Consider the following 21,257-nt stretch of genomic DNA (forward strand, 5'->3'; position numbering starts at 1 on the left):
GTGTGATGGATGGAGCTGTCCCTTTGCCCTTACAGCAGCCTGAGTCACAGCAAATACAATTCAGTGATCTGGATCAAGTGGCAGCATTTAAAGATCCTGCAGGCAGTTGAAAACCTGCTGTGCTTTACTCTGCAAAATATCCAAGGGCAGTCCTAACTGGGAGAAAATGCTTTGTATAGAGAAAAGGAGTGTCTTGCCCTTGGGTCAAAGTGACTGTTGTTGAAGCAGCCCTATGTGGTAGAAGGGCAGGATCTTTACATAATAAACCTTAGCTGTTCTTTGCAGTCTCCCTCCGTAGATTTATATAAGCTTTCCAGAGGACAGTGCTGTCCTCTGTGTTTGATAGCAGTGGAAGTTGGAGCATGGAGCAGTGAAATGGTGTGACCTGCTCTGTACCTGCTAGCTTGCTTCTCAGGCCACTGTATCTTCTTACTCTCTAACTGCAGTAGAAATTTTTCTCCATCTTAATGGCCTTGCTGAGAAGCATTTTTAAATGTCATATTAAGTGCTTGTGTAAAACTGGACCCTTCAGGCAGGACCTTTCAAGTAATAATAGAGCTTATTTGCTGTGGTGTTGAGAGCAGCAAGGTTTGAATCTGTGAGCTGTGGAGAGCTGATACCACAGGGACTATCTACTCATGGACTAAAGCAAGGAGTTTGTCTTGAAACTTGTCAGACCTAGACTGTAACCTCAACAAATTGTCAGCTCTTGTGACATTGAGTTGTGCAGCCACCCAAACCAATAGGAACCATTGCTTCTGGCAAATAGGGCCTGGCAGGGGAACAGGATGGCCTACACTCCTAACAGAACAACTCAGTGCTGTCTGTCCATGCCAAATATAAACCTTTATTAGCAACACCAAATATAAACCTTTATTAGCAACACAAGCGCAAGGGGTGTACAAATGGGTGCATATGGCGGGAACTGTTTTGTACAAAACAAACTTTGCTGTACAGATTGAATGATTTCCAAGAAAGGAAGGTCAAACTGGTCTACTGTTGGACTATTAATTTTTGAGAAAGAATGGGAAAGGGTTACTGAGGGAGAGATGATACTTTTTCTAAGAACCATCTTTAAAAGAAAATGGGGTAAAAGTATTGCAAATGTTGGGCAGGGCCATTTGTGCACCCCAACCCTCTTTTGCTGGCCTGAGGATAACATTGCTGCGTGCTGTGCAAGCCCAGGCAATGCACACTATGAAAAGCAGAGGTGAGAAAATACAGACACTACAAAAACATCTGTTCCCCAAAACTTTTCAGCTCTTAAAAACCATTGGAGAGGAAAAATACTAACATTCAAGGGCTTCCCCTGACAGTTTTATATTGTGTGCAGCACATAATAACTTGCAGATGCATTTTGCTCCTGTGCCCCTTGTGCACAAGAGAAAATGAAAAGTGTCTACAGAAGAATTAACTGAACCATCTGTACCATTCCTTGGCCAAAAGATGGCTTTCCTTATTTTTTCCTGCCTTGAGCTCCAAGTGCCAAATACTTCCAGAAGTTTGTTATTCAGTCTACTTCCATTGGCAACAGTTTTTCTGTGAAGTGTCCATCTTAGGAAGAGAAGCCACTTAAGGCTCTGTTTCTGGAGTGATGGAATTACATTATGCTTTCTTTGTAACTAATTGTATGTTTGTCCTTGCCAGCTAATAGAAGCCGCAGAGTTGGACTTAGAAGGGGTTCCTTCCCACACAGCAGAAAATGTTGTTTGCTGTATCCTACTCAATCAGATTGGCATAACCTGCTGGTGCTGGGAAACTTTTCAACAGGGCAGCATTTGCAGGACACCTTTGTATGTCCCAGTGCCAGCACACAGCAAGTGAGGAGTCTGACAGTATTCTCAGGCACTGGGGGTATTTGCAGATAAATGATTCATGGCTTTGGTTCTGATGCTCAATTTACTAGCAAAAAAATAAAAGGAGACGGTTGCCTTATTTTCCTGAGACATAATAAACCTGCTCTCCATCCCTGCCCTTGTTTTTATGAACTTTCTGCTATAATCTAGATATTTCTATAACTCTTCATGTGTATCCTGGCATGTGCCAGTGGAGTCTCTTGAGAGGAGGATTGGATGCAGACATCACAGGTATTAGGCTCAATGGTCTTCAATGCCATAGCTCGCCTGCTGTAAGTGAAAGAAGGAGCAAGCCTCTGGGAATATGGATGGCTGCAGCTCCCATTCTGTTGAAAACCAAGTGACCCCAAGCTCCTGGAAGTGGTCCTGATTATGGCTTTGGCAGAGTGCATGTTCTCAGGAAGGACAGAAGTCCTTCTCCATATCCCTGGGTGTATTGCACACTGTTCCAGAGACTTGCTATGGCAGGTGTTTCCCTGCAGACTTTTCCACAACTGCTGCCCCCACTCTATTAGAAAACAGCCCTGATAGGCACTGGCCACCAAGGTGGTTCAAAGAGATTATCCCTAAAATAATAATCCTTATTTTTACATGGGACAGGCCTCATAATGAGGAAGCCAGGATTGGACACATACAGGATGTGCCTATATCCTTCTCTGAGCTGGCAGTTAGTACTGAACTTCTGCTTTCTGTATGAAAGTATTAGGAATTTCTGATCTTCAGTGAAAAAGACCTTTAGATTATTCCTGTGTTCCCTTTATCCCCCAAAAGCAATAGAGATGACTGGATTTGGGAGTAGGGAAGTGTAGCTTTATAATAAGCTTTTCCAAGAGAAACTACAATGAAGACAGCCTTCAGCCTTGCCAGCCCACTCAAAAACATACTGTGCTCCCCAGTGTTGGAAGACTTAAAAATTACTATGTAGGTAGATGGGAGTTGAGTTTGCTTCTTTGAGATGTTGTAAGTCCTATTTTACCATCACGTTTTAAAGCCAAGACTTGTTTCTTTCACAGTGGAGGCTGTGCTTCAGATGTAATGGCACAAAAATGCTTTGGAGAAAGAAAAATGTCTTTGGGCTAGAATTCAGAATACACATGTCAAGTGCAGTAACAGTGTGTCATTTTATGCCATGTAACTTGGGGAGATGAAAAGCCACCAGGAGCTGTGCTGGTGAGGAAAGCAGGTACTGACCCTGTAGGATTTGACTGATGCAGTGAATGGGTTGAAGTGAGGTGTCTGCCATGGCATCATGACCTGCAGTTCTCATTTAGTTGTATAAATGGGTTTTTTTCTGGAAGCTTTGCCTGCAGCAAAGCTTGATGGGGAGGTTCCAAGATAACTGTTGGCAACAGATTCCTCAATGTCTGGATGAAAGAGACTCCTACTGAGTTGATCTGTGTGTATAACTGACATGGACAGGAGGAAGGTGAAGGGCATGTCTTCTGCCCTGATTTCAGAGTTGAGAAAAGAACTCACACTAATTTAGTGCTTTCTTGGAAACATCCTCTCTGTGACTGAGAATTTGTACATGCAGTTGTTTACAACAAAGAGAAAAGGCTGGCAAGATTGCAGCACAATGTGCAAGTGTATCAGCAACCAGGGTACAAGGCAAGTGTTAAAAGGATTCTCTAAAAAGGAAAGAATTCCTTTTTGAAGGAAATTTGTCACCAGTGTGAGTGGAAGGAAAGGAGGATAGGAAGGAGTCATTAAGCAGAGAAGAGAGGAGTAGGGCTAGAGATTTTCACCTACTGCAGCACATTAATTCACGGAGGAGCCTAAACTGTTAGTGGTTTAGGATATGAGGCATGTGAACCACAGAAAGGCTTCAGAAAGTCTGGAGGAAGTTCTGAATGTGAGCAAAAGCAGTTATTCCAAGACAGATATGTAGGAACAGCACCTGGTGAATTCCAGCAGCAGCTAGTGTGCAGGTACCTGCCGGGCTGCAAGTGACAGGCAATAATCAAAACAGAATTGTCAACTCAAAGTTGTGGCGGTTTTCTGTAGGATCCCATCCAACACTTTTTAAATCATTGGAAAGATTCCTGTTGGCTTCAATCTGAAAGCTGTTACTCACCTACACCCTTGCCCTAGCCAGGGCCCAGCTGCAAAACTGACACCGGGCACTGCTCCTAGAAGGAAGTGGCCAGAACTTAGAGCTGTTGGTGGCCCTCCCCTTCCCATGCACTTGTGGGCACCAGCAAAGCCCAGCAAAAGTTGTCAGACACTGGAAGGCAGCAGAGACCTGCCTGGGCGTCAGCAAAGCCCAACAAAAGCCCTGTGGTGCTCCACATGGAAGCAGGGCCCCATACGGGCTTTGCAAAGCCTGGCAAAAGCCCTGGGATGCTCTGACAGGCAGCAGGGCCCCTTGCAGGGCAAAGCAAAACTCGGCAAAAGCACTCTAGAGGGAAGCAGGGCCCCTTGTGGAATGACAAAAGCCATCAGATAGGGTTAGATGGTTGTGGTTAGGTGTAGGATTAAGGATATGTTTAGAGTTGGGGTTAGGGGTTAGGTTTTGTTATGTGGTTTGGGGTTTAGAGATAAAGGTTAGGTTTAGGCCTTGGAATTTAGGTTTAGGGGCTGGGGTTAGCTTAATGGTTAAAGTTTAGGGTTGGGGATTATGGTTAGGTTTTGGGATTAGGGTTTATAAATTAATGTCTTTAGGTTTTTATTTTGGGTTTAAAGTCAGATGGTAGATGTTTGATGTTAGTGTTAAATTTAGGGGGTTATGATTAATGTTAAGTTTTATAGTTAGAGGGTGGTGATTTGATTTAGGTGTCAGCATTAAGTTTTAGAGTTTGTTTTAAGGGTTAAATTTAGGATTAGGATTTAGTGCCTTAAATTTTAGATTTAGGATCATTGTTAGGGTTTATTGTTTGGGTTAGGGCTAAAATCAGCTTTTAGGTTGTGGTTTAGAGGGGTTTTTTAATGGACTGTAGAAGTTAATACGATTTGTGGTATCTGTATGTGTAGATTATTTGCCCTTGTTCTACATGCTGTTTTTAGAGGGCAATGAGAGTTGGAAACTGAGTGAGTTGATGCATATAGAAACAGGTGTTCTGTCTATCACAAGCAAGATTTTGTCAGCAGAATTGGCCCAGACATAGCCCAAATAGACTGCAGCTAGAACACAGGATGGCTTAGTACAAGTGTGAGCTGCCTAGACCCCTGGGTTTGAGAAGCCAGTCAGGCATGCAAGTGATACAAATCCAGGAGGAATTACTGCTACTTTGGAAGACAGGCTCATTGAGTAGGCATGCTTTCCTGACTAAATGAGAGAACCGTTGGTGCCACTCGAGAGATTCATGGAAAGCAGTTCCTGCAGCCAGAAATAGTCAGATGCACAAGTAGAAGAGTGGCAGAGAAGTCAAGGAATGTATCAGCAGCTGCAAGATATGATGACTAACAGTAAAAGTCTGATGCTCCTTGTAGGAGCAGCAGATGCCAGTCACGCCAACTATCACTGGTATGTGAATCCCAAATCATATCAGCCAAGCTTTACTCTGATGTCCTTAGCATGTGTTAAACTACAGTGTACAGCTGTAGGGAAAAGAACTAACCAAAAAAAAAAAAAAAACAGAAATGCATGCACACATTTTTTTTTGAGAAGCACAACAAGGACAATGAACATTTTGATAAGAGAGTCAGTGGTGTTTAATCTAGGAAAATAGGCAAAATGGGGTTGTCATAGAATTTTAAGGGTGGATAAAGGTACATTTTGCAGTTTGGATAGTGAATCAGTAGCCATGAGGCATGGAAGAAGCCCTGATCTAGTGGATTTTTCCTAGAACTAGTTAAGAATTCGTTATGTATTTTTAATACAGCTATACTTGAATATAGAAATTAAAAAAAAATTAAATAAACCCAACTGTTAAGTGACTTAATAATCACCTTTAACATTTGAGATGAGTTCACAGTTCTCTAACCTGAGCTGATACTACAAGTTCTCATTTTGTGCAAGAGAAGCAAAGTTGATGGGCCAGGACTCAAGGCTGATGATGTGTCTGTGTTTAACCACTGGATTTCAAGTTGAAAGAAAGGAGCTGACAGAGCAGAAGACTTGGTACTGTAATTAATGGCAGCATTTAAACTGAGTGATCTCCACTGAAGCAGTGGAGGGAACAGGGATGCAGCTCTAGCAGCTGGAGTGCAGAGTGGAGTGGCCTGGCCAGAAGAATGGGGTGTGCAAGTCTGGCTACAGGGTATAACACCAAGAGATGGTAAGCATTGCCATCCATCTAATATAGCCTAATGCCCAGGAATGTAATGGCAAAGCCCAAGCCCCTGTCAGTGCTTTAGGCATCTGCACTCAACATTTCTGCAAAGGTTTCTTAGAACTGAGAACTCTAAAACTGTTTTTGCCACAAAGTTTTCCCAAGAAAATACTTCTGTTCTGCTCTGAGCCAGCAAAAAGCAGCAAAATCCAGCTTCCCAGAGTACAGGCAAAGGGAACAGAGCCCTTCCAACAAAGAAACAGGACTGGTGTACGCTGGCATTGAGGCAACAATAAGAGAAATGTTCGTGGTAATCTTTGAAGGTCTTTGGAGAAAAAGCCGTTCTCCTGTCAATAGAACAACTGGAGATTGTTCACAGAGAGTCTCTTGTGAACAGAGTGTATTGTAAAGTCATTAAGGGATAACAAAAATTTATTACAGAACCAGAAATTGGAGTGACTAGGGCCAAATAGCAGAACAAGAACAAAATGTCCACTCGGCACATCAGGACAAGAGGGTCCACTGAAAGGAGGGATATCTCAAGTTGAGGCACTCCCAGTGACAGCTTCCAGCACCCGCTTGCCTTTTTCTCACTCGCCATTGAATGCCTCAGCCTAGAACTCAGCAAGGTTAGGGGCATGGGAGCCTCACCCTCATCTCTCTCTCGTGGCAGCAAGTCTCCAGATATGGGAAATGCAGCCGGTCACTGACCAGGCTCTTCAGAGGCATGTAGAAAAGGCAGCTCCTGACTCAGTGCTTTAAATCTCAGGACGCCTTCCTCCAAGTCGATGCAACACTAAAGAAGGAGAGAGACAGTTATTTGCTGGACATTTCAGATAGTAAACCTCATGATGTTTATCACTGAGGAGAGCCCATAATACCTCCCTGGGTTTGTAGAGACCTTAACAGTTTTCCTTCCCTGTCCCATATGCTGCCTCCTTGCTCCAGTTCCCCATAATGTGATTAATCTCCAAACTCTTCACAGGGCCATTTCCCTCTCTTCTTCCTATGACCCTCTCTGAGTTCATGTCCTCACATCACTCAGCCATTCAACCCATTGTTTTTCCTGTTTTATGAGCCTGACATGTGGCCACAAATGAGTGACAGGCATGAGCCAGCTTGCTGCAGCCATATCCTGAGCCACCCAGGAGCCAGGCTCAGCAGAGCACTGACCCTGAGCTAAGCTGACAAAAGGAGAGGACTCTTTCTACTCATGGCCAGCGAGTGTTAGACACTGAATGTGATCATACAGCTTCATTTGGCTTAAAGCAAGGGCAGAGCTTGTTCTCATCTGCCTTCAAATTGCAACATGGGTCTAACTCGTGCCTTGTCTCCAGTTTCCTCTTGCTGCTTGCAATTTGTGTGGTCAGGAATACAGAGAAGGGGAGATGTGATGGTATCCTACTGAGTGTTTTCTTTCTTAAAGCCTTTAAGAAGGACTGGAAAGGAATCAGTGACTCAGAGCATACTGCACCCAGTCAGGCAGCTGTGCAACAAGCCTTGCCATGAGAGATCTGGGATTTTTTACTATAAAGTAATTCTGATGCTGCAACAGCCAAATCTTGGGGAGCTTCCTGAAAGGAGCTCTGCAATATGAAAGAGCTGTTCCTTACCTTAAGAGACAACAGAGTCTGGAGGCCAATGCAAAACTCCAGCATTTCATCATCTGAGAAGAGAGAAGAGACTGATCAGGCTTTAGATTATGTAATACTGCCTCATTAAAGACAGTGTGTTTCTCCTGTAAAAGGATATGGAATTCAAGAACATCTGATTCATTAATTTTTATGGCTATCATCTCTTCAGTATAAAGCAGATTAAAAATGACAAGGAAAAGGACGAGTTAAACACACCAGCATTAACAAGCAGATGGTAACAGTGACAATAATAAATCAGCACTTTTCTGCCACTCACTGCTGAGCCTTTAAAGGAGCTGTTTAAGCACAGTCCTGAATATGGTCAAAACGAACTTTGCAGCTGATAAGAGAAGGAAATGATGTTTATCATGACTACTGTGAGGTAAATTTGAGGGGGTTTGTGTGATTGTTTGAAACTTAATATGAGATATCAGAAGGGGCTTGTGAGATCCCTTAAAACTTACTATGGGCTGTGTAAGGGAAGGACAAAAGGCAGAAGGCAAGCAGCAGGGTCAATCAGGGGAGAACAAGTATAGGAAAATGGAGAGGAGAGGGTCACATGCAGCAGGCTATTGGTTCAGTTGTTGACCAAAGCCTGCACCTAATGGCTGCAATCTATATGATCTTATAAAATAATTTTATTAAGGTTTTTTTTTCCCATGTAACTTGTCTGTCCTACTTGTAACTGCTGCAAATCTTCAGTGTCAGAAAACAGAAAAAGCCAGGGGTTAAAGTGGTAGCTAAGGAGGAATTCCCACATCCTGGAATCTGCAGGAATCAGCAGCCACTTGTAATGTCATTAACACTTCCCAGGCCTGCTGGTGGCCTGCTTGCCCTGTGACCAGTGGCTGCAATTTATAATTCATTTATAACCACATAAGTGAGAGCACTGTGTGCACAAGGAAATGTAAGGCACAGGTATAGCAATTCTGCTCCTTCCAGGCAGCCATTTCCACGTTCCAACAAAGTGGGTAGTAGATAGTAGCTATGGAGTAAATTCACTTGTGCTGGTACTGATACAGATTGCCCATGAAGGACAAGAACATGCAGAGCGGAAAGCAGGAAAGAAGAGCAAGTTGGAGTGTGTAAGAGAAGGAAGCTCTTTCTAGATGACTTAGAAATGTGGGAAGAATGTAGGAAAGAGGGAGCAGAGGAGGCCTTGGAAGATGAACAGGGCTCATCGAAGATGGGGAAACAGATTAAAGCATGAAGGTAAAGCTGGAAGACTAATAGGGAGAAAGAACAGGGAGAAAAAAAGACAGCCACGTTGTTTTTAGCATATGCACAGCTTGATGTAAATACAGAACATGCAGCCTTTCTGCTGTTTTCTGGGCCTGCCTCAGTGCCTGCTGGGTTGACCTTGTCTCCTATGGGTCCTTCCTTCAAAGGGTCCTGCTGCAGGACTCTGAAGGAGACTCAGCACTCTGGGCATTCCAGGTTCTTCCAGGGTGCTCCCTGCAGCAGAGGCAGAGGAGCACACAGAGAAGCACTCTAGGAAATAAGCTGTACCCTCTGTTACTTTCTGTGATGACTTCCAGCCAGCCATTCCATACAGGAACATAAGGCACCAGTGGATTAATCAAGCCATCTTCAGAATTTTATGTAAGGTCCATTTTAGAATCAAAATGGGAATTTTTCACATCCTTAGTTAAGACTGAAAAAACATCTAATTTCTCCTCACTTTCAATGTCTTCTCTGTACTCTTCCTATGCCCTTTGCCTTTGGTTATATTGAGGGTATTCACTGTGTATGGTGATCTTGGCCTGCTGTGGAAGTGGCCACATTACCAACCTTCCACCATGTTCTGCTTTTTCCAAAGGTTCTTTAAATGCCCTTGGCAGGGCAAGAGGGACACAGGAGAAACAAGGGAGAGGAGGGGCAGGCACTCTCACCTACAACCAGTGCTGAACACAGCACTGTCTCCTGGCCAAATTGCAATTCCATATGTTCTACTCTGCCAACAACGCTGGGGATGGGAAGGGAGAGGTCTCCACAATCCATGGCAGACACTTCTTCCAGCCTGTGGGACACAAGAGGTGTTATTGCCTCAAGCAGGGAAAGAGGAGGAAAACCAAGACTTGTCATTGATGGCAGTTCTTCTAGGTCTCACTGGGAACAGGCCCACAAGAGAGGGAATCTCTTTCATACAGTATGTCTGGAGGCAGATTCAACAAGCAAAACCTCACCACCAGTTGGGCAGCTTTGCCTTTCAGTGCATACAGACAGAATTGCACAGCTCCGCCTCAGAGTCTGGGGTCTGCACACAGCTTTGCCAGAGCTCTAATGACTTTCCCTGTAGCCCACCCTCTCCATCTTCTCCTAAACACATGCAACACATGCAAAACTGCCAGTAATTATCACTGGCTGGGAATCCAGAGTGCCTGTGTTCTTGCCATAATTTTTCCTGTAGCCATCCCTCCCTTTATACTGTGCAAAGACTTACCCCAGCTGGTTTAAACACTTCTTGGAGATGAGGTTTGGTAGACACCCAGTGTTAACAGTTGCTTTCAATACCTCACCTTGGCACTAGAATAAACAACAACAGATAATTACTGTGAGCTCAAAATTAGCATATTCACTCCTCCAACAGTGTGACTTGGACTTTCTGAGCAACATAGCCAAGATGCGGTGTTTTAGGCAGTAGTTGGAAGGCAGGAGGTTCATCCAAGACAATTGTGGTTTCCCCAGTGCTCTTCAAATCGCTCTTAAACATTTATTTTTTGAATTTTTATTCCTTCTTTCGTATTTGATTGCCCAGACACTTTTCCTAGTGACTTTAACTTAACAGTATTCCAGTCAAGAGATGCACAGTTAGAGAATTTGTTCATAAAACCCACATGGGCTTTGTTAGCAGAGCAGTAAGTAATATGCGAAAGTTTCTAAAGGAATAAAGCATATGTTAATTTTCCTGGGTTTCATCTCCCCATTTCTTCTGGTGTTGCAGGGAACAATGTCCCAGAGCTAAGTTTGTTCTCAATAGAAAAGCTGCCAGAGGGAGAAGTCTGAAGGAGAAGCAGGAGCACCCAGAACAAACACACCTGAAATGAGCTTGAATTTAAGGCAGTTCCCAAGATAACTGGCAAATCCATGTGACTCCTGAATCCAAGACACAACCTAATCAAGAGATGACTATTTAGGTGTAGGTCTTATTACATGTCCCTGTATAGCTTTTTAAGGATATAAGATCTCATATTACAATAGTCACAGCTGGTGTCGTTTAGCAAAGGGGGAAGACTGTGCCCTGCACTCAAGTAACCCATGCATGATTTTACTGAAATAGTTCCCATTGCCTTGCTCATTTAATTTCTTTACCCCTTTGAACATGAAAGGGAAAAGGAGATGTGGTTGCCATCTCTTTTCTGTCCCCTCTGCAGAGAGGTCCTTAATGGCAGGCCTGAGGTGATGGGGGAACAGCAGGTTACATTTATTGTAGGGGTCTGAAAACATAGGGTCATCAAGGACATTGATAGAAATTAGGTTCAGAAAAAAAGAAAAAAGGAGGAACAGGACTTAGTAAAGGAACTGGAAAAAATGGACTAACTTTCATCTACAAAATACATCTTTACCTATGGTGCCTAATCATACTTAATCTTGATGGCCTAGTTCTTCAAGGCTCTGTCTTACGCCACCACCCAAAAAAAGCCACCCCCACCCCCTCAGTTTTCTTTTTGGGAGGCTCATTGCATTCCTACTATCATTTGTGTTTGTCCTGTGATTCCTTCTCTCCCATCCACTATGGCACTGTGGGACATGAACCACTCAGAAGCAGCAGCAGACCTGCCACTTCTTCTCTACTCTTATGCTCAGTCCTGACAAGTTTAAATGCTTGAACACCTTAAGCAGATCAGCACAGCTATGAAGGACTCTGTGCAGCAGGGTCAAGGAAATGTCTCAATTTCCTGATTCCTTATCTAAGCCTGTTTATAATTATTAATCATCACAGAGAGCTACATCCAGTATTTCCAAGATTTCATTTTCAAAAATGTGCTGTCTGTGAGTAGTCAGAAAGAAGAAAGCAACTCCTGTGAGAAATAGGATGCTGCAAACAGACGACACCAACAGGGTGCGTTTCAGCCCTAACCATTCCATGATTCTATGGCAAAATGTCTCCCTTCTGATTTGATTTGAATGTCTGTGCTGCCTGGTCCTTCCTGACACATCAACCCTGCCTGAATAGGCTGTGGCCAGACTAAGTAGAGAGGCAAGATAAAGCACAGAGTGCAGGTGCGTGCCAAACATCTGTCTCCACATCCTCTACTCAGAATCAAGACCTGAAACATGGATAGCAATTGCTAAGGAATCACTTGGGAGCAACAGACTTGAGATGCATGAGCTGCTGTTGTTATAATAAGCCTAAGCTGTATCACTAGGCAGATTACTGAGTTTTATTTCAGAGCAGGCTGGGAAATCTGCAAGTTAGAGGCTTGATAGGATATAACAGGACAGTGATTATTCTGTAGAAAACAACACTAAATCTCATTCAGTGTAAACAGCTCTTCACCACTAATCATTTCCCTAGAGAATTCACCAGGAGCCTGAGGAAAGTCCTTGGTCCAGCATACCACAAATACAATGCAGGCAGCCCATAAGTACTGCAAGGCTTCTTGGACTAGGAGGACTTTTCCTAACTTTACCCACTCTCATCTCTACTCTAGAATTTTCAGTCTGTTACTACCAGTCATGTTTATTTTTTATCTAAATGTCAATTATGGGAATTTCCAAAAAAGAGGGGAAGGGGAATCAGTAAGGCTCACTATTTATAAAGGGCTGTGTTTTCTGAAATTATGTCACTTCTGAAGTCAAGAAGCTGCTTTAGCAAACAAAAGGCTGATCAATCCCAGGTTGCTTTGGCATAGAGGAAAACTGGCCTTCTACATCAGTGAAATCTTTCAGCATCTCTTTCCAAGTCAACAAGAGACAAGCCCCACCACAAGAAATAACAGCTTGATTTTATGTTGCAGATGCTAGTCATGACTAGCTTTCCAAAGTGCTTTTCAGAAACTGTCACAAAAAGGGGCAATTCTGCTGAAGTACCATCTGGGCAACTTACCTAAGCAAATAGGAGGGTGAGTAACTGCAGCACAGCTATTATAGACTAGTTCTGTCTGTGTTCTCTAGGACTTAAAAGGCCTTAGACATAGAGCAACTAAAACCTGTTAGAGTGAAAACACTTACTGCCTGAATCTCCATGTATCACTGAAGTCTACATATATTCGGGTTTATTCCCTAGTCAAGTTCACTTGCAAGTCAGGTGATGCATTTGTTACCACTTTGAGATTTTCAGCATACTTGCCTATATGTAAGCGATAGATTATCTTCTCTCAGGAGTCAGGGGAAAAAAAAACCTTCTCTGGGGCTGTGCTCCATTTCTAATAAAAACTGCACTATAATCAAGCAGATATCTGAAAGGTACCAGCTCACATCTCTGGTTCAAATGAACTGGCAGCCTGAGTCCTATTTCTTGCCACAGCTCTGTTACTGACAGGAGAGGCTTTTTGAAGTTCACAGATGTGAATATCAAAAGCAGCAAGACAAAAAGAAGGGGAGGAGAGCTTCAGTGTAAGATCAAGTGTGACAAACAGTGACTGGCTCCTAAGAGGGGCACAAAAAGAGAGAAACACCTGTGCAGAATTTAGGGAGCATTACATGCAGCATTAGACCTATTTCCTTGCTTGTGATGCTCATTAACCTTCCTCTGTGAGGGAAAATGAAATGTGGGTGGCAGCTGGGGTTCAGTCCATTAGAAACACAAAAGGGAATGACTGGTGGACTGTAACGCTGACTTAGCTACTGCCCCTGGGATACAATACCTGTAACATGCCTGTCCTTGTTCAGTGTGCATGCCTGGCAAAAACCCCACCCTTTATCACCAAATTTCCTCTTGCAGAACAATAAGGAGAGGCTATTAAAGAAAAAGAAACACCTTTATTTGCTCAAAAACAAGCTCCAGGTAATTGGAGAAATTACCCTGAAAGCCATTCATCGTACAAGTCTGTCCCCAAGTGTGGTTATGTTAACCCAGCTATATTAAAGTCTAAAATGCAGGGTAAGCAACACCTAACTGCTGCACTACAGGCTGCAAAACAAACCAGAGAGTGGCTTTTCTTGGCAGTGAGATACCTGATCTAAGCCTTTCAGAAACTTGCTGCCAGGCTGTGTTCCTATCATGATCATAAATAATGAATGAATTTTCAAAGGTATATATGTTTTTCTTGGAAGTGCAGCCTTTACATTTGGATATGGGAGATGTTCTTTAGGACAGGTAACTGAATTAAAACCAGCTTTAAAATGGGTTTTGTACAACAGGTCTGTATCTTGGTGAGTCTCATATCTGCATGTTACTGTGCAGATCTAACCATCCAGCCCTCCTTCATGAGCCACAGCTTTTGCATGTGCTTTCGTTAACTGCAGGGGCCAGGGAGTAGTGTGTTCTGTATAGGAGGATATAAGAAAAGGGAGCTGAAAATACTGCTTCCATCAAGAGATGCAGCTGTGCAAATTTGGAGCATGGTTAGCCACTTTCTGAGGAGGTCCTTTGACACCTGAGAGAATCAGACTAGACTAGAAGTAGTTAAATGTAAATCAGCTTGAGGCACCTGTCTTCAAGTGATAAGGAGACATTTCTTTCTTCTCTATGCAGTTATAAAATACCTCACATCATGGGAAAGCTGGCCTTCAAAGGAAGGATATGTGATGACGGTAATTTATCTTCAAATATGGGTAACTAGAAGGTATGTAGCAGAAAGGCTTTCCTCTGGCTTTTGGAAAACCTGCATCCAGACTCTAGGAGAGGCCATGCATGAAATATCTTCTCTTTGGCTGCAGCTGGCTTTGCGATTTATAAGTCGGCATGGCCCTTGGGAGGGGGGCAGGTGGAACTCTGAGCATCTGCCATCACTGTGAAATCAGCAGCAGTGTTGTTGCCTTACCTGGCACTGTATTAGCAGGAGTGAAGTCTCTTTTCTCCTGTCCTCTCCCTTTTCCATCTTTTCATCCTGGTCTTTTGCCAGCGGAGATTGAACCCGTGCAGACTGACCCCTGGCCTCGCCCCGCAGTTTGTTCAGGTTGCCTTCCAAGAGGCGCCGCTGGACCACACTATGAGGCTGCTGTCTCCATCACAAAGAAAGAGAAATCCCAGCTAAGTATGGAGCTAAGGAGAAGGACATTTGCTAGCTCAGGGATGCAGGTTGAAAATGCTTGACCGAACTGATTGTCCTGATGAAAGACATGCTTACCCAAAAAAACTTTCTTTAAATCCCAAGATTTTTTTTTCTGTAGCCGCTAATTTGGTGTTAAAGTGTTGGGATGTCTGCAACAGGCAGGTCTCTGGGATGCAATTACTGGAGGAGAAGAACATGCCTGATGCATGCTCTCCCCATGTATCTGTTCCTTTAGCTAAACATGCACTGGAGAGTCTCATTCCTGTTCAGGCAATGCACTGCCTGCTAGGTGTATGCTGACATCCCACCAGGCACATTCACACCTTCTAATGTGGAAGGCCACAAGGAATGCAGCATGTGTGTGATGTACATGTGGGCAAGAAGGCAGGACTGCAGATACTTTAGGTGTACAAACAATTATTTGTAGTGAAGCAGGAAGCACCCTGAGGAGGAAATTAAAACAAGCTTTTAATCTTCCTTGGAGCCTGTCTCTGCTCCCCCCAGTCAGATGTTCTACATTTTGCTCAGTATTGATCCATCCAGTCCCTGCACAACCACTGAATCAACAATGGGAAACATCAATGAAACAGGTGCCTGTTGGAGGTAGCTTTGTCCTTTCTCCATGTACCCAGCTCCACGGCCCATCTGCAGGAGAGCAGCTGCTCTGAGCTGGCCATGCCATTCCCAGTAACAATTGCCTGCTTAAAGAAAGGCAGGCAATCTAAAGGGGTTAATGTGCTACAGCTTAAACTGTTGTTTTTATCTTTCTAAAGAAAAAGAAAAAATTAAGTCATCTCCCAGGTGGTGCAGGAGTTTGATACAGGATGTTGTCAATGGGCAGGCCAAACACCTGAACTGGATCACACTTGCCAATGAGCTGGGCTGCATTAACCCCACAAAACCCTGTGTTTCAGACTAGCTTCAGGCATGGCCAGAGAGCTGAGGCCAGAGAAGTGTGCAAACTGCAATTTGAAGCACCCTGACTTGTCAGATTTGCCCAATGGTTGGTGCAGGATGGCTGTCACTGGCTCAATGGTCACACTCAGCATTGCTCTTTGCAAGAAGCCAAGTCCCTCATGGCTCTGTTTCCCTGCCACTCAGAGGGTGAGAGTCAGGTTGTTCACATGCTGCATGAGAAACGCTGCAGCAGTTGAAAAAGTGGGGTAAAAATATCTCTCTGTTCCTGGTCTTTTCCCAGCCTACTGTGCCGGCCACAGCACAGCTGGCCGTTGTGCTTAGCTCCCTAAATACTCTCAGCACAGTGCCAGTTTGGCTGCCAGCTAACATCTGGGCCATGGGAAAAGGGCAGGCAACAAACAGCAGGTCTCCAGATTCCCATCCTCCCTCCCTCCTCTCACAATCTGGCATGCAAAGGACCTTTCTCTCTTCCTGCAACCTTTCCCACAGAAGGAGCAAGCCCTTTGCAGCTTCCACCTCTGTCCCCTTCTTGTCACTCAGGCTGGGAGGAGGCCAAATGCTGGTGGGGATTAGCTGAGCTTTGGGATTTTGGAGGCATCTGATTCAAGAGCAGACTCCCAGGGCCCTGCCTATCTTCTCTCTCACCAGTGAAACACTGAAGTGGAGAGACTGTTGTAGCTCTTGGACTGGTCAGAAACAATTAGATTGCGAGAATGGTAAGGGAGGATGTTGTGAGTATTGTGGCCAGGAGCTGGAAAGGATGTTCTCTCAGGGCACGTAGAGGGATCAAAGAAGATTCCCAGTGCAGCTTAGGGAAGGTTCAGGTTCTCCATTGTGAAACCTCCAGGTCTTGCTATGATTAGTGACATTGTATGGGCTGGGGATTTTGATTTTTGGAAGGCGAGAAGCCAGATCTTCAGACCTTCTTGGTACTTCCAGAATATTTTAGCTCATATAACTACTTATTTTTTATTTTGCCATTTAAAAAAAAAAACTGGTCATGCTTTTTGTTGCAAAGCTGGAAACATGAGGTCCCTAAGGCAACATATAATTATTCATTATTGGAGACATAATGGGCCCATCAAATCGCCGGCACTGCTTGATGCATTGCATAAGCTGAGTGCACACCCAGAATACACAGAAAAGAGTGGCAAGAAGTAACAGCCTGTGACTGCAAAAGAAAGCAGATATTTTATTTTAAATTATGTGAGGCCTTTCTCTGATTTTAGGATATGGAGCTGCCACAGCTGGAGTCTCTGGCACTGGCAGTGGAGACCTGTTTTGGGCAATTAGTTAAACTTTCCTCCCAGTGTAAGTGCTATAGGAGTCAGGGGTGTTTTACTCTCTTTCCCCAGCAGTTCCTACTGCTACTTCATTTTCAGTACATTCCTTTTTTGTATTCCTGTCCTCCAGGAGGGAGCCAGATCAATTTAGGAAAAAGAGATGGGGTTTTCACAGTGCTGGAGAGGCGCCTAGAGAAATAAGCCAAAAGCATATTTTGGACTCTGATTTGCAGCGCCCAAAACATCGCAGCAATATCACAGTGTCCCATCAAGTTGCAGGAACTGCTGGATCCCTCTTGGAAATCTAAGACCTGGTTCTTCTTTTGCTCCAAGTTAAAGCAGAAACGGAGGTACCACACTGACCCCAGGTATGGCACTCTGTGTGCAAAATTGGCACAGGGGCCACACTTCATTTGGTGCCCTCTAACACCAGAGCAAATTGTCCATGTGAGCAAAAAATGTCATGTTTTATTCACTGCTCCCTAGGCCGATGGTAAAAATGTTTCATGTTACGGACCAAACATGAAGTTTGCAGTGGGTTGCAGTGACCGAATGCTGTCGGCATACAACGAGTTCTCCTGCCTGGAATGGTTAATTCCAGCAGGAGAGCTGCTTGTGGCAAGTGATTTAGACAAGGAATGTCTCGCTCAAGGAACCCCTTGGGGCTTCAGGGTGCCAGTTGTCGTTTTGAGGCATGGTGTGACAGGAGTCAATCCCAAAGCAAAGCTGGCAGATGTGTTTCTGCCTGCCTTTGTGGCTGGGGTCAGCAAACACGCACTAGAAGACTCAGAAGTCTCCGTTCCCTGCCTAGGGAGGGCCCAGGATCATGCTCCTGAGGGGATGTTCAAGCTGCAGCGCTGCAGGCCCCAAGGCCCAGCACTGCCGGCTCTCCGGGCTCCAGCGTGGCCTGAGCTCCTTCCCCACGGGGAGGAGAGTCCCTGCTCCTCGCTCAGACTGATGTGACGCCGCTCTCGCACTCCAGCCACGACTGTGTGCAGGCCGGAGGGACACTGCTCACCAGTCCCTGCTGACAGCCCTTCGTGCGGCTGCGGAACGGGAGGTGACAGCTCAGGGTGCTTTGGAGGAGCTGCCCTTGACCCTGCCGTGCCAGGGACTCCCAGCAGCTGCTGGGGCAGCTGAGGGGCTGCGGGGAGGGCGGCGGGAGCGGCAGGATGTGCCAGCACGGGAATGTGGCACTGAGCCCTCGTCTGCAAGCCGCTGCACCCCAAGGTTCCAGCAAGGAGGATTGGCTCCTGTTCAGTGCCAGGGACCTGCCAGCCTCACACGTGTGGCCCTGTGCCACTGCGTGCCTCAGGAGCTGGGGAATGACTGGAGGCACACACACGGGAGCATCTGTGGTGTTGCTGCAATTGTCTGAGGAGATGGGGAAGCACAGACCACAGGGAGGGGCAAGATCTTTTCTGAACCCACTGCCACAGATGGAACAAGTGATTGTGCTCCCATCACACCCAGACACGAGCCCTCTTTCAGGAAATGCATTTAGAGCTGCACATCCTTGAGCGGTTTAACTCCACAGTGGAGAGAAGTTGGACAGCAAAACTGCCAGAGCAAGGAGAATTTGTGTGCAGTTGAGCCAGTAATAGATCCTGTGGGAATCTGTTTCCAGCCTCGGGGAAGCCCTTCCAGACCACAGTCTGCCAAGGCTCCTGGAACAGACCTCCCTCCCTGATGCTTCCTGATCCACGTCACCACAAGGAGATGCCCATAGGCCTCGCTCCGGTGCCTCCTCCCCAAAGGAGTCATCCAGAGTGCCAGACACTGCATCTGCCTGTGTGCCTGGCTTGCAGTCCTGCCCTTTGCTTGCCCCTCAGTAAATCCAGAAAGTGGGGGGAAGAGAGAAAAATGCAAAAAGGTGACAAGGTCAAACATAAATCTCTCAGAGTTTCATGAATTGTACTTCCCTCCCTGCTGAGTCCAGGAAGCATTCTGCTTTTGAGCTGGATCATGCTGGAATACATGGGGGCTTTCAGAGATGTCCTACATGGAAATATACAGGTCACATGAACATATATAGGTACTGGGTGAATGGAAATTTGGATTCTGGAGAGTCCTTCCAGTCCATGTCTGCCTGAGGAATCTGGTTCCTATGGGGAGGCACAAGAAGATGGATGCAAGCAAATGAGTGATTAATTCCCTCACCCTGACCTGCTCCTGAAGGGAAGATGATCCTGAAGGGAAGTTTCATTTTTGCTGAACCTATGATCCTTTCACAAAGCTTAACAGCAGCTCCCAACCTGAATGAAGGCTATTAGGAGGACTCCCTCCCAAAGGGGGTCCCACTGGACTCACCAGATCCTTGGAGGTTCCAAGCCTTGTCAAGCCATCCAGGGGTAGCAGATCAGCAGAGTCCTTGTGCACAAACTGGGTGGCCTGTTTGAGGCGCCTCTTCTGTTGCAGAATAGCTTTGTTCCTCAGCTCCATCTCACACTCCTGTCGCTCCAGGTCAGGAGTACTCTCACTCTGCTTTTCCTCCTGGTCTTCTTGCCCCAGTGGCAGGGGGCAGCTCTTCCTTGTGCTCATGGTGAAGATTCAGACAGAGCAGGTCCTTCTTGGTATGCTGAGATGTTCCCTGAGCTCGTCTCCTGGTGTTTGCCCTCTGGAAGCTGACTCAGTCTCTGGTCTCCTTTCCCTTTCCCTTGCCCACGGCTCTCCTTCTCTTCCTTTCTCTGCCTTTCCTTCTGCTCTCTTAGTTATAACTCACCCATCTCTGAAGTGTCTCGGTGCCTGTTTCTCCCTCTGTCCTCTCCACTCCTCCGTGTCCCTCTGCTCCCGCCTCTTCCTCTCCCTCACTTCTCCTGCCCTGACTGCAGCTTTGCCTCCTCCAGTCCGTGGGTCCCTGTCGTAATAGAAAAAGCCCCGCGTCAGAAACCGCTTTCCATAAATCACGGCGGCGCCGGCAGGATGCTCCGGCTGGAAAAATCCAGCAGCAGAAGGATGGCCCCGCTGCTGGGGGCTGGACTTACCTCGTCGGGCGGCGCGCACGCACCGTGCGTGTCCGTGTGTGTGTCCGTGTGTGTGTCCGTGTGTCCGTGTGTGTGTCCGTGTGTCCGTGTGTGTGTCCGTGTGTGTGTCCGTGTGTCCGTGTGTGTGTCCGTGTGTGTGTCCGTGTGTGTGTCCGTGTGTCCGTGTGTGTGTCCGTGTGTCCGTGTGTGTGTCCGTGTGTGTCCGTGCCCGCCTGTCCCCGGCTCCGTGGGGACACGCTACAGCTCCCGGCGGCAGCCGGCGCTCTCCGCTGCCTCTGCCAGGGGGCTTTGACGCATCTCCGTGTCTCTGTAAATACTGGCGGCAGCCCGGGTCAGCCTGGAAGATGATGCAGTGCCTTGGTAAATGGGAGAGAGTATCCACCTCAAGGCTCCTGGCAGGCATGCCCAGTCTCATTTCTGCAGAGAGTGTCGTGCCTTTGCAATAGGCTGCACAGAAGGATTTTTCTGTGCAGCTTGAATGAAATGCTGAAGGTCTGGTTTCTGCTTCCAGCCAAGGCAAATGTATTGTGCTCGACTCTGCCCTCATTTTCACCCTACTCTATCGAGAGCAATCCCCTCCAATGTTGCAGAAGCCCAAAATCACTGGCTTGTTGATGCCAGTGGACTTGGCTCCCTGGTTACACCAAAGGAGTGCTGAGACTGCTGCAGTGTGGGGTGTCTGGACCAGAACAGACATCCCTTCTCTCAGGGGAGACAGGGCATGGTAGAGCTCCCTTGTTCAACTTTCTGTCTCCATATTGTCCTGCTTGAAACTGTGAATTTTAACTTGAACTGATGCTGTCTCATTTTGATACCTTTTCTCTGATTAATGCACTGCTCCATTAAGCATCAGTTCTGATATCATGAACAGTGGAGGCACCAAAACTTTGCTCAGCTGTGAAGCTAAGGACAGTATTAAGTTTCCAGGAAAGCCAGCAAGGGGTGAAACAGCATTCATGTACAACACAGAGGAATGGCAGCAACTGACTACAAAAGTTACAGCAGAAGGACACTTTCTGTTGCTCCTTTTGTTTTGTTTTCTATCTTAGTAGTATGTAACATTCCAGTATTACTGATACCAATTATTTCTGTGTTCTAGATTGTGTATAAAAAAGTGAGTATGCAATATTAAGAAGCAAATCCAATACAAGGTATTATGGTCTCCACCAAATCACAGCACTAGATTTGTCAGGAATGGGAGTAGAAATACA

General features: G+C 45.7%; 1 protein-coding gene across 1 annotated transcript; it reads right to left on the bottom strand.

Moving 5' to 3' along the window:
* Positions 1-827: 827 nt before the first annotated feature.
* Positions 828-20,019, bottom strand: NRIP2 (nuclear receptor interacting protein 2). The gene is made up of 6 exons (XM_023922660.2): positions 19,373-20,019; positions 14,631-14,807; positions 10,145-10,227; positions 9,594-9,721; positions 7,681-7,733; positions 828-6,863 (listed from the first exon to the last, which is right to left on the bottom strand). Exons 1-6 carry the CDS (start codon positions 19,601-19,603, stop codon positions 6,771-6,773), a joined length of 765 nt encoding a protein of 254 aa, XP_023778428.1. The 5' UTR covers positions 19,604-20,019; the 3' UTR covers positions 828-6,770.
* Positions 20,020-21,257: the final 1,238 nt, after the last annotated feature.

Source organism: Cyanistes caeruleus, chromosome 3, assembly GCF_971803275.1.
Source record: "Cyanistes caeruleus chromosome 3, bCyaCae1.hap1.1, whole genome shotgun sequence".
In the NCBI taxonomy this organism is placed as follows: domain Eukaryota; kingdom Metazoa; phylum Chordata; class Aves; order Passeriformes; family Paridae; genus Cyanistes; species Cyanistes caeruleus.